A 16389-nucleotide genomic window follows, 5' to 3' on the forward strand; every position below is an offset into this window, starting at 1 on the left:
TTCCCTATTGCAATGCCTTTTATTTCCTTCCATGTCTGATCGCATTGGCTAGGACTTCCAGTACTATATTGAATAGGAGCAGAGAAAGTGGGCAGTCTTGTCTTGTACCAGTTTTTAGTGGAAAAGCTTTTAGCTTTTTCCCTTTCAGTATAATGTTAACTACAAGTTTATCATTGATGACTTTTATTAAGCTGAGAAACAATCCTTCTATGCCAATTTTACTGAGAGTCTTACTCATGAAAGGATGTTGTATTTTTTCAAATGCTTTTTCTGCATCAATTGAAATGGTCATGTTTTTTATCTTTCTTTCTGTTAATATAGTGTATTACATTTATGGTTTTGCATATGTTGAACCACCCTTGCATCCCTGGAATAAAGCCTACCTGGTCATGATGAATAACCTTTTTTTATATGCTGTTGAATACGGTCAGCAAGTGTCTTGTTGAGAATTTTTGCATCTATATTCATTAGAGATATAGGTCTGTAGTTTTCCTTTTTTGTCATATCCTTACCCATTTTGGGAATGAGGGTAATAGAAGCTTCGTAGAATGAATTTGGAAGGGTTCCTTCCTTTTGGATCTCTAGAAACAGTGTGAATAGAATGGGAATTACCTCTTTTTAAAAAATTTTACAAAATTCAGCAGTGAAGCCACCAGGACCCAGACTTTTCTTTGTTGGGAAGTTATTTATCACTGACTCAATCTCACTGCTTGTTATAGATCTATTCAGGCTTTCTATGTCCTTCTGGATCAATCTTGGTAGATTATATATGTCCAGGAATTTGTCCATCTCACCTAGGTTTTCTTCTTTGTTGGCATATTGTCGCTCATAGTATCCTCTAATTATGTTTTGTATTTCTGTTATGTCTGTTGTAATGTTGCCTGATTCACTGTGAATTTGATGTATCTGGTTCCTTTCTCTCTTCTTCTTAATTAGTCTAGCTAATGATGTGTCAATCTTGTTTACCTTTCAAAGAACCAACTTTTGCTTTCATTTATTTTCTGCATAGTTCACTTATTTTCTATTTCATTTATTTCTGCTCGAATCAGTATTATTTCTTTTCTCCTGGCATTTTTTGGATTTTTCTGTGGTTGTTTTTCCAACTCCCTGAGGAATGATGTTAGGTCGTCCTTTTCCCACCTTTCCATCTTTTTCTTGTGCACACTAATTGCTATGAACTTCCCTCTTATGACTGCTTTTGCTGTGTCCCATAAACTATGGAAACTTGTGTACTCATTATCATTTGTTTCCAAGAATCTTTTTATTTCAGTCTTAGTCTCTTCAGTAGTCATGAAGTCATTTAGAAATCGGTTATTTCGTTTCCATGTATGTGTGTATTTTCGAGGACTTTTCTTGAGATTAATATCAAGTTTAATTCCATCATAGTCAGAGAAGATGCTGGATATAGTTTCTATGCTTTTGAATCTGTAAAGGCTGGTTTTGTGCCCTATCATGTGGTCAATCTTCAAGAAAGTACCATGCAGGGCTGAGAAAAATGTATACTTTGTGGATTTGGGGTGGAAAGTTCTATAGATGTCTGTCAAGTCCATATGATTTATGGTATCGTTTAGGTCCTGGATCTCTTCCCCCCCCTTTTTTTGGTCTCATTGACCTGTCTAAAAGAGATAATTGGGTGTTGAGATCTCCAACAGTTATTGTGTTACAGTCTATCTCCCCTTTTAGATCTAGCAGTCTTTTCTTTACATATGTGGGTGCTCCTAACTTGGGTGCATAGATATTTATAAGCATTATATCTTCTTGATGAATTAGCTCTTTTTCTACTATATAATGCCCTTCTTTGTCTTTTCTTGTGGTTTTTGTCTTAAAGCCTGTTTTGTCCAAAATTAGTAGAGCTACTCCCACTCTTTTTTAGTTTCTATTTACATGGAATACCTTTTTCCAGCCCTCCACTTTTAGTCTGTGTATGTCTTTTTCCATGAGATGGGTTTCTTGTAGGCAGCAGATGGAGGGTTTCTGATTTTTAATCTATTCAGCCAGTCTGTGTCTCTTAATCAGAGAATTTAATCCATTAACATTCAATGTTATTATTGATATTTCCCTACCATTAAGTTGGCCATATTCTTGGTTGTTTTTTGTTCTCTTATTGCTGTCTGTCTATCTTTAGTTTTCTTGGTATAGTATTCCTTTCAGAATTTCTTGAAGAGCTGGTCTGGAGTTGGTAAATCCTTTCAGGTTTTGTTTATCCAAGAATGTTTTTATTTTCTTTTCTCATATGATGGATAATCTTACCAGGTATAGTATTCTTGTTTGAAATTGTTTTTCATTTAACACCGATATACTTTCCCATTCTTTCCCTGCTTGCATTGTATCTGATGTTAGCCTGATGGGATAGTCTCTGTAAGCGATTTGACATTTCTCTCTTGCCAATCTTAGTATCTTGTCTTTGTCTGTGGTTTTGGCCAATCTAGCTACGGTGTACTGTGGAGAGGATCTTCTTGAATTGATTCTATTCGAGGTTCTTTGTATTTCTGGGGTGTGGATATTTGAGTGCCTCTCTAGACTGGAAAGTTTTCTTCCAGAATTTCGTGGACTAGATTATCAATGCCCTTATGAGTTTCTTCACCTTCTGGGATACCAATTACTCAGATGTTTAGGCATTTCATGGTATTTAGTATTTCTCGTATATTATCCTCAGTTTTATTGGCTGTTTTCTCAGTGCTTTTGATAATTTTTTTCTAGTCAGAGGTTTTGTCTTCTGCTCCAAGATTTGATCTTCTGCATAGTCTAACTTGCTTTTAGTACTTTTGAGGGCAGTTTTATTTATTTATAGCCTTCATATCTAACAGTTCCATTTGATTCTGTTTTATGGAGTCCAATTCTTTCATATCATGGAAGGACTTCCTCATCTCTTGGAGCTCAACATCTCTTTTCTCTTGCATCTCAGGGTTTTGGAAGGCAGCTGTGCTCACCACTATACCACCAACGCACTCATAGGATTTTGTTACCATAAATGTTCTAAATTCTTTTTCTGACATTTTGGTAATATTCTCTCTTTTTTTTTCCTACTTGGAGATGAGTTACAGTGTTCCCTTGCTGGAGATGTATTACTTGATTCTGTGATCCTTGAGGTTCTTCTCCGATTTTTTAGTCATTTAGTAACGTGTTCACTTCTGGCCCATTTGTTGGAGGATTCTGTGACTGTGAGCTCATGTGTTTTCCTTATTGTGAAATAATTTGGTGCTATTTTCTCCCTGCTACAGTGTCCTCCAGTAAGGGAAACACAGGAGGAGTTTTGCAATTAGATTTATGAAGGGGAATTTCATTCTTTTTGCAACCACTACAATGAGGTGCAAAGAATTCTCTAAAACTCACAATGTTCAGATGGTTAGCTACTACGCAACTAGTTTTTTCTAGGCAGTGGGTAAGGGCTGAGCTATAAAACAGGAAAGTAACGTAAAAGAAAAAGAGAGTAGGAAATAGAAATAGGAAGAAAAGGCAAAGAAAAAAGAAGGAAAGAACTAGAACAAAAGAAAGAGGAAAAATTAATCACACTGCAGAAAATAAAATTGGAATAAAAACGTAAAACCGCATAGCACAAAAGCGTGCTTTGAGAAGGCACCTCCACAGGCAGAGGTGCCTAGATGCTTTCTGTCCTAGGTGAGGGAAGAAGAGACAAATTAGCAAGAGAAAGGCACAAACAAGGCTGAAAGCAGTTTTATTAAAAAGAGGAAAGAAAGTTAGAAGGGACAGAGAAGAACAAGAGGGAGAGAGATACTTGCCTAGCTGACTAGCACTGGGGTCTGAAGGGGGGCCCTGGCTTGTGGGGCAGGCGGAGGGCTTCACGGCCACAAAGCTGAACCCAGAGTGCCAACACAGGCAGAGGTGGAGGTGCTTTCCGTCCTGACTAGCACCGGGGTCTGGGAGGCGGGCCCTCGAGATGAGACATTTTAATCATAAAGCATTGATTTCTATGTTCTCTTCCATTCTGGCCTTGCTGAGATCCAAAGTGACCCAACTCTGCATGGAAAGGATCTACTATCTCATGGCTGGAGGAGGGAGAACCTATTTCTTCAACATTCTCTTTGATATTGCCCCCAAATGCCAAATTAGCCATATAGAGAAGAATAATTTACATCAACAAAGAGGCAAACAAAATGGAATGAAAACGTCGTTTTTACTCATCTAACATTCTATGCATTTATTTTCAAACATGTATTATTAGATTATTGGGAAAGTCATGATGATTTTTTGCATAGAAAAATACGTCATGACTTTCCTGATAACATATTAAATAAGTTTTAAACATTAATATTTATGATTTTGGAGAAAGTTCCTTCAATGTCATAAAAGTCCAGCAGGTGATGGGCAGGTTAAGGTGGTCGAATCCCACATGGCCGACTGCACTGTCTGAGTCCCAGATCCACTGGCTTGACAATCACATCGGGCGCATGTGCGTGAGTACCCCAAATTCTAAGAGAATGGAGCAGACGGGAATGTGTTGCGGCCATCCCCCATGGGTGCTTTCTCACTTTCTCTCTCTTTCGCTGTCTCTATGGCAAGCGCGTGTGCTCTATAGTGGAAACTAAAGAAAAAAAATAGAAAAACAATCCTCATCGCCTATTTGACTTTTTCAAAGTCCACATGTGACCACTGATAAAGCCGGAGATCTCTGAATGGGACATCGGCAAAGCGATCTTTCTCCTGGTGAAACCGCCCACGGTGTCAAACCTGGAGTGTGTAAGGAGGGAACTTCCTCCACATGCTGAAGTCTCCATTGCGCAGAAGCTTCACTTCTAGCTCCTTCAGAGCCACATGATGGTGCTATAACACAAGCAAAATGTTACTTTATCCTGAATTAAGATCCAGTTGCTTCTTATCTTGCGTCTATAAAAATAGTAGCAGAGAAAGGGAGAGTTGTCTGACTTTGCTAATGAAGGTACCTACGGATGAAATGACAATCCTTGTAGTTGGATGAAGAAGCAGGGTCTGCCAAGGATTGTTACAATTTCCCTTCTGTCTGTAAGGAAAACCCCGGTTTGTTGTTGTGGGGAGAGGAACAGGAGGGGCCTGAGCTCTGCAGCCAGCAACGACCGGCTCCCCCTCTCCCCCCATTAGGTAAAGTCTTCTTACAAGCAAAATGAGAAATAGTGATTGACTGTTTAAAAAAATAATAATTAGAATTATAATAATAATGATTGGGAAAAACATTGAAAAGATATTGAATGATGAAGTGGGGAGATTAATGTCTCTGTATTGACTGACATGCATGGCATTCCCTTCTGAAAAAGCAATGTAATACACTGTAAAGTTATATGTAATCCAATGTAACATAAAGAAGATTATGATGATAATAAAAATTAAAAAGTTACTTTAAAAAACTGTCTTGATAAGTAAGAGGATCTGCTGGCAGTGGGCCTGCCTTCTTTTATGGAATCTCTTTGAATGGATGTGAGTAGCCTTTGCTGTCTTTTGACTTGTTTTGCGACACCTTCTCATCCAGAGTATTCACTCATTTATAAAATCAGCTTAACTCCAAAGGCTTCTAAAATAATGACTGATGAGATAATCTCTAGGATCTTTTTTAACTTGAAATTTTGTGACAGTAAGTATAAGACATGACCCCTATTTTCAATAAATGTATTTTCAATCAATCAGAAATTTATTTGGAATATAAAGGATCTAGAGCATTGAACCGAGAATCTAGGACACTGTTTTTGTGATTACATGTATTTTGAAATGAAGAATGCTTATATCAAAAAAAAAAAAAGAAAGAAAGAAAAAGAAAAAAAAAAGACAAACTTAGAAGTGCTTATCTCGCGATGCAGCTGATTTGAGAGAGGTGTGGGAAGCCACAGCTGCAGGTAGGCTGTGCTCCCAGGGGCTGGGTGCTGGGAGACCAGGTGTCCAGGGAAGCTGTGATCGTGTGCTGCTCAGCTTAAAGGATCAGGGTGATTTCACTTCTGAGCCACAGCAGGAGACAGTGCAACTTTCTCTCTGTCTCTGTCTCTGTCCTGACTTGTTTGTGTACAGAAAGTTGGTAAGAAGAGTACACTGTTTTAGTTAAACTAGTTTTTTTCTTGATTGTAACACTACTATATGCTCATTGTAGAAAATGTGGAAAAATACAGGAGAAAGTAGAAAGTAGAGAATAAAATAAATCCATAGTGCTGTTAGATAGAGCTAATGTCAGTTAACTGGTTAGGGTATTATATAAAACTGAGATCGGGCCAGCTGGCGTGTGGTTGAGGCTGCGGGATCCCACATGACCAACTGCGTGGTTCGAGTCCCAGACCCAACCACTCTAAGAGTGCACCGGGCACGTGTGCGTGCATGCCCAAAATCCCAAGAGGAGGATAGAGAAGGGATTACAGTGTGGCCATCCCCCTGGAGGGTGATTTCTCACTTTCCCTCTTACTCTCTCTCTCTAGCAAGCTCATACACCCTATGGCAAACCCCAAAGAAAAAGAAATTTAGATCATTGTATAACATCACATTTGTATTCTGTCTTTTTACTTAGCATTAGATCATAAGCACATTCCCCTGCCACTAGGAAATTCTTATAAATACCTTTTAATTATTACTTAATATTACATCATAGAGATGTACTACAGTGAACTTTCGGGTAATTTTGAGACTTTTTGGTAATTTAAAAATATTTCTAATTTCTCATCATTTAGATAGTGCCGAGTTAAACATCTGACAGAATGCAAAAATGCTTATGTGTCTCCTAAAAATTATTTGTTGGGACATCTAAGGTAGCCAATCCCACCTGCTCACAGCAGTTGAAATCCTGGCCCTGGAGGCTTGAAAGACACTCCAGGCATGTGTACAGTGCATGCCCCAAATCCTGACAGGGTGGGGAAATGGAAGAAAGGGGATTGCAGCATGAACACACCCCACTCAGGAGGTTCTCGCCCTCTCTCTCTCTCTCTCTCTCTCTCTCTCTGTCTCTCTCTCTCTCTCTCATGAGCATATGCACCATCCAGGAAAAAAATAAAAATGATTTCTTTAGAATACAAGCTAAGAAGAGAAATTTGCAAGTCAAAGATGACAGGTTATAAACATTTGAAGACTCTTTAGATGGATTGATGATTGACAGACAAAAAAATTTTTTGATTTACACTTTGCCAACCGTGTAGGCGAGAACTTATCCATACACACTCCTATCCGGATGTTCCATGTTTTCAATGTCTGCCAGTTTAAAACGCACACAAAGACCTTTGCTTTTTGTCTACTTTTCACGCTGTAGTCCCTTCTGCTGTTCTTCCTTTCAGGATTTTGCGTCTGCACATGAATACCTGTTGCGTTCTGTAAGCCACCAGGTCCTGTACTCAAACCGTTTGGCTGGCCATGGGGAATCCAGCTACCCCTTGATCACCAAGCTATGAGCCAGCACAAGAATTTCACTTTGATTTGCATTTAAAACAGAAAAAAAAAAAGGTAGCATCTTCCAAATATGAGAAGAGAGTCGTATTTAGAAAAAGAAAGAAATGCAAGAGCAGCCCCTGCTTCCTCCAGCCAGGGCCACCAGCTGGGGTCTCACCTCCTCTCTCCCCACAGGGCTCCAAGGGGGAGGGGCGGCACGCCTGGACCCTGAAGCACTTCAAGAAGCCAACCTACTGCAACTTCTGCCACACCATGCTCATGGGGGTCCGGAAACAAGGCCTGTGCTGCGTTTGTGAGTAAACGCCCTTCACCCCACCCCAGGCACGCACGCTCTGCCTTGCAGGGTGGCTGAGCCATTCCAGAAAAACCTCGGTATTTCCATTTCTTAGCGTGAGGGACCACCATGTTGTTCCAACAGCGGGGAATAAAGCAAGGCCTGTAAGTCCTATTTTTATTCTACCCAAGTCGAATGGGTGAGTCTTACAACTCTTAGAGTCCTGTCATGGACCACTGACTGCTTTGAAAAAGTATCAAAGTTTGCACATAATTAAAAGCATCTTATACTCATTTTAGTTGGGTATTCTAGTCAATGTCTATTTGGGCTGTATTTAGAGGCCTTCTTTTTTTTTTTAAATTAATAAGCAACATAGTCCATATTCTGGAAATACAATGGGGATGAAAACTATACTTTTGTTTTCATTTAAATAATGTGGTTAGTAAAATCAGAGTGAATAGGAGAAAAAAACCACAAGTGAGAGCCAGAAGTAAAGGAAAGGGAAACTGGAAACGAGAACAGGAGGAAGAGATTGGAGGAGAGGAGCGAAAAGAGGTGAAGAAGGGACTGTGAGGAGAGAAGGGTCCAGTGAAGCTGTGCAGGGGTCAGAGCATGTGGGCCACACAGAGTCTTGCCAACCACCTCCGAATACGGAGAGCAAACGCTCACCTGAACCGTCAGAGGCTGGGAGCGGTTGTAGGAAGGTCCCTCGGGTACAGGCAAGTCACCAGCCCCCTCGGGTACAGGCAAGTCACCAGCGGTTCACCTAATGGGACGTGTAAGCTAGGCAGCAAGTGCCTCGGCCACAAAGTCGTCTCAGCAGAGCTGGGCCCCCGTCCACCAGGAGCAAGCAGCAGCAGGCTGGCAATAGAGGGGTCGTCCAGCCTTCCCAGCCCTCCGCACATTTAGTAGACCCCTCTCATTCCTGGGAAGTCCAGGCCTGAGGCCTCTGCCGTCTGCGTAAGAGTAGTGGTGGCAGCAGCAGGAACTGGGGAATAGGTGCTTTGACCCAGACACATGGTGCTCAGCAGAGGTGATTTCTTTTAATGCTGCAAAATCCCTGCAAGGAGAAAGAGAGGACATTTTCTTTTCATTTCACAGAAAACTCTGCATTGCAGAGAGCTTAAAGCAATTGACTCAAGATCATAATATTGAATAAATTGTTTCAAATGGCAAAGCCAAAGATCAGGCCCAGACTTGCCGTACTCCAAAGACCCCTGGCTTTCCAGCCCTCTCAACAACCACCTGATACACAACACCATGGCTTTGGCAGAGCAGGGAGGAGACCCCCACAACTCCCCTTCTGTGGAAAGTTCTTTCTGGAGGTGTTTGCCTGAAATTGCCCACAGCGTGCTGGGGTGGCAGAGCAGAAGCACAACTGGGAGACGACAAAGGGACCCTCTTCTCCGGGCCGGTTAGAGACTGGAATTTCCATTAGCGAGGCCAGCTTACTATGTCCCCTGCCCTCATCAGCCACCCAGAGGGAGGAACAGACCTTGGCTGGGGCGGGAGGGTGGCTGGACCTTTCCTAGGTGATCACTCAATGCATTTTCCTTGTTTCTTATTTTTTCCTTTCAGACTGTAAATACACCGTCCACGAACGCTGTGTATCCAAAAACATTCCAGGGTGTGTCAAAACGTACTCAAAAATCAAAAGGGGCAGCGAGGTTGGTGACACCTATCACCCTGTCCGACTGCATGCCACATTGAGGCAGCATGGCCGTCACCACAGATTCCTGGGCAGGAAGGGGCTTTACCCATCCGTTCTCTGCCTTGAGGACCACCCTTAAACCATCCCATTCAGCCATCAGGCCATCCAGCATCTCCTCGGCGCCTACCAGGTGCCAGGTACCATGCCAGGTCCGCAGGTTACAGGAGGTGTTCGCCAGGCTGCTCAGGAGCTGCAGTCTAGGGAGAGGCACGACAAAGCCATGGGATGACAGGGCTCTGTGGAGCACTCTGCTCACGCACGAGGGAGAAAGCAGGGCCGTGAAAAGGGAAGCCTTTTGAGTTGAGCCTTGAAGTCAAGTCGGGAGGACTTCATGAGGCATGCAGCCAGACTCCAGGCAGAGCCTCGCGTGGAAAGGCAGGGAGACGGCTTATTCTGAGACCCACACTTAGTCTGGTGTGGCTGGACAGAGGCTGCTTCAGGGACGGGATGGGATGTTCTCAGAAAGTGGTGAGATCCAGCCTGGAGAAGGTCTTGTAGGCCCACTAGAAAGTCAGAGGCATTTTCTATGCAAGCAAGGGGCCCCTGACGGGCTTCCAGCGCAAGGAGAAAGGACGGGGTTGACACGTTAGATTCATCTCTCTGAGAAGAGTATAGGAGAGGAAAAGCTCTGCCGATGACTGAGGCCTGGGCGGATCTACACTCACTCGCTGTGGGCTGGTCTGGGCTGCCTGGGCTGTCCCCCGGCCATGCTGGCTAGCAGCCATCTCGACCGCCACACTGGCCAAGGGTGAGAAGATAGAGGGAGAGTCTGCGAGGTGACGCAGAGGCACCATCATCAACGTGCTGATGGGGATGCCGAGGATGAGAGCGGGAAGAGTTAGGGGGTGGTTTCCAGGTTTCTGACGTGCCTATTCAGGGTGCCATTCACTGAGTCTGGAGATCAGTTTACTGACCCTCCTGAAAGCTAGCAGGGGAAGGGCACCCGGTCTCTGCAGAGAGCAGAGTTCATTGAGGACCCTGAATCAGGAGATGATTAGCAGATGGGAGGGAGACCCAGGCTTTCTGCAGAAGGACTTCTGAGAGAGAAGGAAGCCTGCAAAAACGTGTGTGCATGCCCCATGAGACACTGCATGGCCTCTTGTCTCCTGCTCTGCCCCACCCCATTCACACCCTCCTCCATGTCCATGCCTTCACCAGCACACACGTGTACCTCTAGGACTCAAGTCCCAAGCCTGCACACAGAGAACAGAGCATGACCACGGAGGGGTCAGCCGGGCACACTCACAGCCTTCTGAGCCTGCAGGGGTGACCAAAGTCTTTCACTGTATCTTCAGATCCCATAGAAGAGGGAGGAGGCAATGCTTTGTGAGGGAGGTAGCCTTAGACTCGGGGTCAGACCTGCCTGAATCCGTGCTTGCCACTCACCAGCCCCAGAACCTAGGGCCAGTCACGCAGCCTCCTTGAAGCCTCGAGCTTTTCCTCTGCAAAAGGGAAATAATAATAATCTTGGAGCACACTCAGTGTGGCCATGCAGGTGACAAATCGATTAACAAATAGTCCTTCTGCATGGCAGAGATGAGAGGCTACAAACATGACCCCTCCAGAGCAATCCTTTCACCCAAACATTGCAGGGAGGCAGTAAGCAACCTAACTGCTAAGTAATGGAAAACATGTATTCCTATTTAATACAACCACGGATGGCATCATTTGCATATTTTCTGTGTCTTTAATATGGTGTTATAGTCTAGCACTTCAGGTAGAGACCCACATTCTCCCAGCATCCATATTTACTCCCTCTGTTGTTCAGGTTATCTTGGTGGACATTTCCAGGGGGGGAGAACTGAGGGCTCTGGCTCCTAGGTAGTGGTGTCACTTTAAAGTGCACTTACACACACACACACACACACACACACACACTCCCACCTGCCTCCCAAGCTCCCAGCCTGCTCTGGTGGCATTTCCTGGCCAGGGAGCAGATCCTGCTGGCTCTTCAGGAAACAGGTGTGAGAGGCTCCAGAGGAGTCTCGCTCATTTCTCTGGACTTTTCGTCTACCTTCCCACTAGAGGTCTTCCCGATCTCAGATGGACATCGCAATCGCGGAGTGCTTTCCAGCACTCTGAGGGCAGCCGCACCGCGGGCGCTAATTTACTTGAGCTGGTGCATGGGCTGTCCATTAGGACTCCTAATAACCCCCGTTCATCCTGATGGGAATTACCCAACTGCAAAGGGCCAGTTCCACGCCAGGGAGGCCCTTCCAAGGGCGCTATCTCCTTGCAATCCCCCTTCCTCCAATGCCCCCTGAGGTGCCACTTTCTACAGACGAGGGACCCAAGACTCAGAAAGGCTCAGCAACTGGCAGCGGTGGCCTCTCTGTGAAGTGGAAGATCAGTGACTCCACCCACTTTTGCCAGAAGCCCCAGACCTCCCTGTTCCCCTGCATGTCACTGACTTCCCACAGGGGGCGCATGCGAGCACATCACGCTGCAGGGGTTCCGTGGGCCCCAGGCCTCCCGGTTCCCCTGCATGTCACTGCCTTCCAACAGGGGGCGCATGCGAGCACATCACGCTGCAGGGGTTCCGTGCGCACAGGTGGAATGCCAGAGAAGCTGCGCAGAGGCTTGCCTGCCAGGGTCAGTGAGCTGTTTACAATGCGGGCGGAGCAGTTTTTCATCTACCGTGACAGGCATGACGGCAGTTACTGCAGGGAGGGGCCATGTCAAAGTGACCAGTGTCCAGTAAGCATCCCCTAAATAGGAAACAGCCCCCTGATTTTCTCCCCACCCTGTGCTCCTCCCAGACCTTCTCAGGCCCAGGGCCTTGGGGGCGGGTCTCAGCCTTCCTGGCCCCCTTCGCTTCCTCCCACAGGTGATGCAGCACGCGTGGGTGGAAGGGAACTCCTCCGTCAAGTGTGACCGGTGCCACAAAAGTATCAAGTGCTACCAGAGTGTCACCGCGCGGCACTGCGTATGGTGCCGGATGACGGTGGGTTGGTGCCCGGGATGGCCCTGCTTCTTTCCAGTGTGGTGTTTTGCTCCAGCTGCAGCCAGAAGCAGTGAGCATCCCACCAGAGAGCGTGAGCAGGGCCAGGAAGCGTGGCCAGAAGGGCCCAGAGCCCCCATTCAGTCGCACGCGACCTATAGCAAAAAACCTCTCAAAAAAAAAAAGAAGCCCACGTGCCTGGCATGGTAGACCATGGACATCCCTCGCCCAGTGCCATCAGGGGCTGGGAACACTGAGCGTGGAAGAGGAGCTAGACACCAGAGTGCTGGCTCCACAGGGCATCCGAGGAAAGAACCCCTGCCCTGAAGGCACAGTAGCCCAGCAGCCCCGGTGCCTGGGCCAGAGCTCTGGGCCCGCAGCCAGCAGGAGCCCCAGCCCTGCACAGTGGGAGCGCCACTCTCAGCTGCCTGTCAAAGAAAACACAGTGCCCCATCTTATCGCCATGACCAGGAATCACACTCAGAAAGGAGGTGTCTCCACACCCGATGGCAGAACTCAGATACAGAGACGAGCTGTGGGGGCGACGTCAGCCTCCCAGGAGCTTGTTCTACCCGCCAGAGTCTCCGAGCCTGGGGAGCAGGTGGCCCCTGGGGCTCTGCACACAGGCACGTCACATCAGAGGGCCGCAGGCAGGCTCATGGCCGTTTTGCTCCAGGAGCCATGGGCAGCTCCTGGTCTCCTCTGCTGCCCATGGCAGGCCTCGTACCCCGACCACACACGCACACGTGCACGTGCGCACACACGTGCACACACACTCAGTGATAGCGACCAGGCCAGCCATGCATCAGGACTTGGGGCAGCCCTAGACAGGCCACCTCCCCTCCACACCTCTGACCCTCATACCTGACGTCCCCTTAATTACTTCCACTCACTCCCACCTTCCTTTCTTCCATCAGTGTCACCGCAAGTGTGAGTTGTCCACACTGTGCGACGGCGGGGAGCTGAGAGACCATATTTTGCTGCCTACCTCCATATGCCCCATCACCCGGGTAAGTACTCCTGCCCGGTCAGGGCTTCAGCTTCTCCGAACCCCACCTCAGATGCAGGCAGTGTTCAGACATCCACAGCCCCCCCGGGGGGGGGGGGTCCCCAGTGATGCACAGAGTTTCTGTGCTCAGTAGGCGTCTGAAAGGGGTCAGTGTGACGCCAGCCAGTTCGTGAGGAAAAATCTCTGGCCGATCTGGCTCCAACTGCTGGTCACCCGGATGCTCTGAAAGGGGCGTTCAAGGAAAGCAAGTTCCTTGTAAGCACTTCGCAGACGGCACAGACCCAGGAAACACGCCCCCAGCCTCCCTCATCCTGTCAACCTCTCCCCTGCGTCGACACATAGGTCTCCCTCTGCCACGTGGGGGTCCGGCCGGGTGTCTCGGGCCTGTTTGACATGAAAGCAGCAAACTTCATCTCCTCTTCTCCCCATCTGAAACTCCCTCATCTCCGGTGTTGAAGACTCCTCTTTCAAACCAGGGGCCGCACTCTTTCATGGTCTCCTCTCTCGTCATAAAAAGGCTGCCAAGGCCCACCGATTCCTCGCCTCTCATGCCTGACTTAGCCAGGCCCTTCGTTCTCATTACAAACCTAAGAAAAACCACCAGTTTGGAATCGCACTGGGCAGTACCTGCTGAGTCCGTATAGACTTCACCACCCGATGGTTCCCCTGTGTATCTGCTTGACAAATACCAGCTGTCATTTCACCAAGAAACGTGTTCCTGACCACCTCATTCATAAAGTAAAGAACTGGAAACAGGCTCGACGGCCATGAATCGAGTACACTAACAGATGGCGTCACGTGGTGTCTGTACAATGGAAGACATGGCAATCGGAAAGGACCAACTGCACTTCCGTTTAAGAACGTGGAAAGTCTCAGGCATGCTGCTGGACAAGTGAAACTGGGGTCAAAATTAAAAAGGGCCTATTCTAGGATTCCATTTACATGAAGTCCGAAAGCCAAGCAAATCAATATGGTGTCCAGAGTCGCAAAAGTTAATGCTTACGCTTCAGCGTCGAACTATACTGTGTTAACTGTGCAATGCAGGTTTGAACATCTTACTATACGTGAGATAAGCCTCAATAAAGTAAATAAGAAACATTTTAAAAACAAACAAAACAGGATAAATGAAACAAAGAAAAATTACTTAATCTCATGTTACCGGCTGAGCAGAGTAGCCAAGTCTCAGGGCTCAAGCTTCTAAATGAGCACATTCGATTCCTGCCAGTTTCAATCCACCCCTTCCCCCACCCTCCTTGACAGTGTCTTCAAGTTCATGTCAGAGCAGTCGATGACAAAAGGTCGTGGTGTCTTACTGAAATTTTTTTTTTTTTGGAGAGGTTTCCGCCATAGGGCGTGTGCGCTCGCCAGACAGAGAGAGACAGAGAGACAGAAAGCGAGAAATCACCCCCCAAGGGGGATGGTCACGCCGTAATCCCTTCTCCTCCATTCTCCTCTTGGGATCTTGGGCATGCACGCACACGTGCCCGGCGTGAGTTTTAAGCCACCGGGTCCAGGATGCGAACCGCGGTCGACTATGTGGGAGTCCAGCGACACAGCCGTTACGCTAACTACTGGTTCCCTCTTACTGAAATTCCTAGCGGTGCTTTTTTTTTTTTTTTTTTGATCCAAGGCCCATGTTGCAAAACTCCTTCCCACACTACCCTGGCTTTTTCACTTCTTTCTCTCTTTTTTTACATTATTTATTTTTCCTTTTTTTTTCCTTTCCCCATCATAGAGCATGTGTGCATGCATTTGAGAGAGGAAAAATAAAGAAAAAGAAAAAGAGAGCGAAAGAAGCATCGTGCGTAGGGTGCGGCCGCACTCCCATCCCCTCCTCTGGCCCTCCAGCCAGCCACACTCCGCGGCGTGCCCAGCCCGCTTCAGGCTGCCAGGGCAGGGGGTTGGAAACACTGTGCCTTGGAGCTGGCCTGGTCTCTTTCTTCCTGTGTCTCAGTTCTCTCGTTTTTATCTGATCTATGTCTTTGTATTAGGCCTTTTTATGTTCAAAAGATGCTTACTTCCGTCTCTCCTCACAGGACAGGCAAGGTGGAAACCCTGATGGCAGCGGGTCAGCCAAAGGGGACCTTGTCATGCAGGTACCTAGTGCCCCTGGCCCACGGCTCCTTCTGAGTCAGCCCAAGGTCGAGGTGGGGAGGCTGGGGTTCGGGTTCTAAAGGAGTGTGTCAATGCTCGCCTTCTCATCTGACCGTTCTATCACACAGGGGCCTCTTTTGGCCTCTGGCGTTACCTCTGACCACCACACTGTAGGCAAGTGACGAGAAGGGGGCTTGGCTGACCCTGTTTCTGGCCTAATGGACTTCATCACCTTTTTAAGAAACAAGTCACATAAAACTTCAAAATGAAAACCTGCAAAATACTAACAAAAATGTGGCCTAAAAATAGCAGGTTTTCCAAGGGGTGAGGAGGGAAAGAACAAGAAAATTAAGAGACAGCAGCAGGATGGGGCTAGCCTAAAAAAGCCTCGAATGCACGTGAGGACACTTGGGTTTGTCCTCTGGACAGTGAGCGCCATAAGGCTTTGAGCAGGTGCAGCATGCCTGGTGTGGCACCCTGGGAAGGAACTGCACGGAGGAGGCGAGCAGGACTTACCTGGGGCAGGACAGGCACGAGGAGAGCGGAGAGCAGCTTTAACCAAAACAGGGCCAGGAGAGAGGGCCGGTGCCGTGGGGAGAGAGGCTGGCTCGGGTCTGGGTCCTGTCGGTCTGTACTGACGATGAGGCGGCCAGTGGAAGGTATCCACTGGATACTGAGAAATAGGGGCCGAGGCTCAGGAGGGGGGTGGAGGCTGGAAATGTGGGTTTGGACGGTGCCGGGGTACAAGCACGGTTTGCTCCGTGAGCAGGGTCTTCTCCACGGCGTGTGTCCAGGCGGCCATGCCGCTGGCAGTGGCCTCCCACAGAGGACGCCTGTGTTGGGGCGCAGTGCACACCACTGCAGAATGATCTGAAGCTGCAAACCCACTACCCCCTCTGAGCCCAACCACCACCCTCATCGGCATGGACGTGACTTAAAAGCCGCTCAGCTGCTGCCCCTTAGGAAGCTGCCAGAGGGCAAAGGCTGCCTCCACGGCCGCCTCTCCTCTGAGC

General features: G+C 47.2%; 1 protein-coding gene across 3 annotated transcripts in view; it reads left to right on the forward strand.

Moving 5' to 3' along the window:
• Positions 1-16389, forward strand: part of DGKG (diacylglycerol kinase gamma) — a 235291-nt gene that overhangs the window by 101399 nt on the left and 117503 nt on the right. For 2 of the 3 annotated variants that reach the window (XM_006171475.2, XM_027769454.1), the window contains exons 10-14: positions 7522-7639; positions 9200-9288; positions 12160-12276; positions 13191-13283; positions 15319-15378. In XM_006171475.2, the coding sequence (XP_006171537.1) occupies positions 7522-7639; positions 9200-9288; positions 12160-12276; positions 13191-13283; positions 15319-15378 (477 nt within the window). The remainder of the gene's footprint in view (positions 1-7521; positions 7640-9199; positions 9289-12159; positions 12277-13190; positions 13284-15318; positions 15379-16389) is intronic. The other variant, XM_006171477.2, reaches the window with a different exon arrangement.

The sequence above is a fragment of the Tupaia chinensis genome, unplaced genomic scaffold, assembly GCF_000334495.1.
Source record: "Tupaia chinensis unplaced genomic scaffold, TupChi_1.0 Scaffold149658_1, whole genome shotgun sequence".
In the NCBI taxonomy this organism is placed as follows: domain Eukaryota; kingdom Metazoa; phylum Chordata; class Mammalia; order Scandentia; family Tupaiidae; genus Tupaia; species Tupaia belangeri.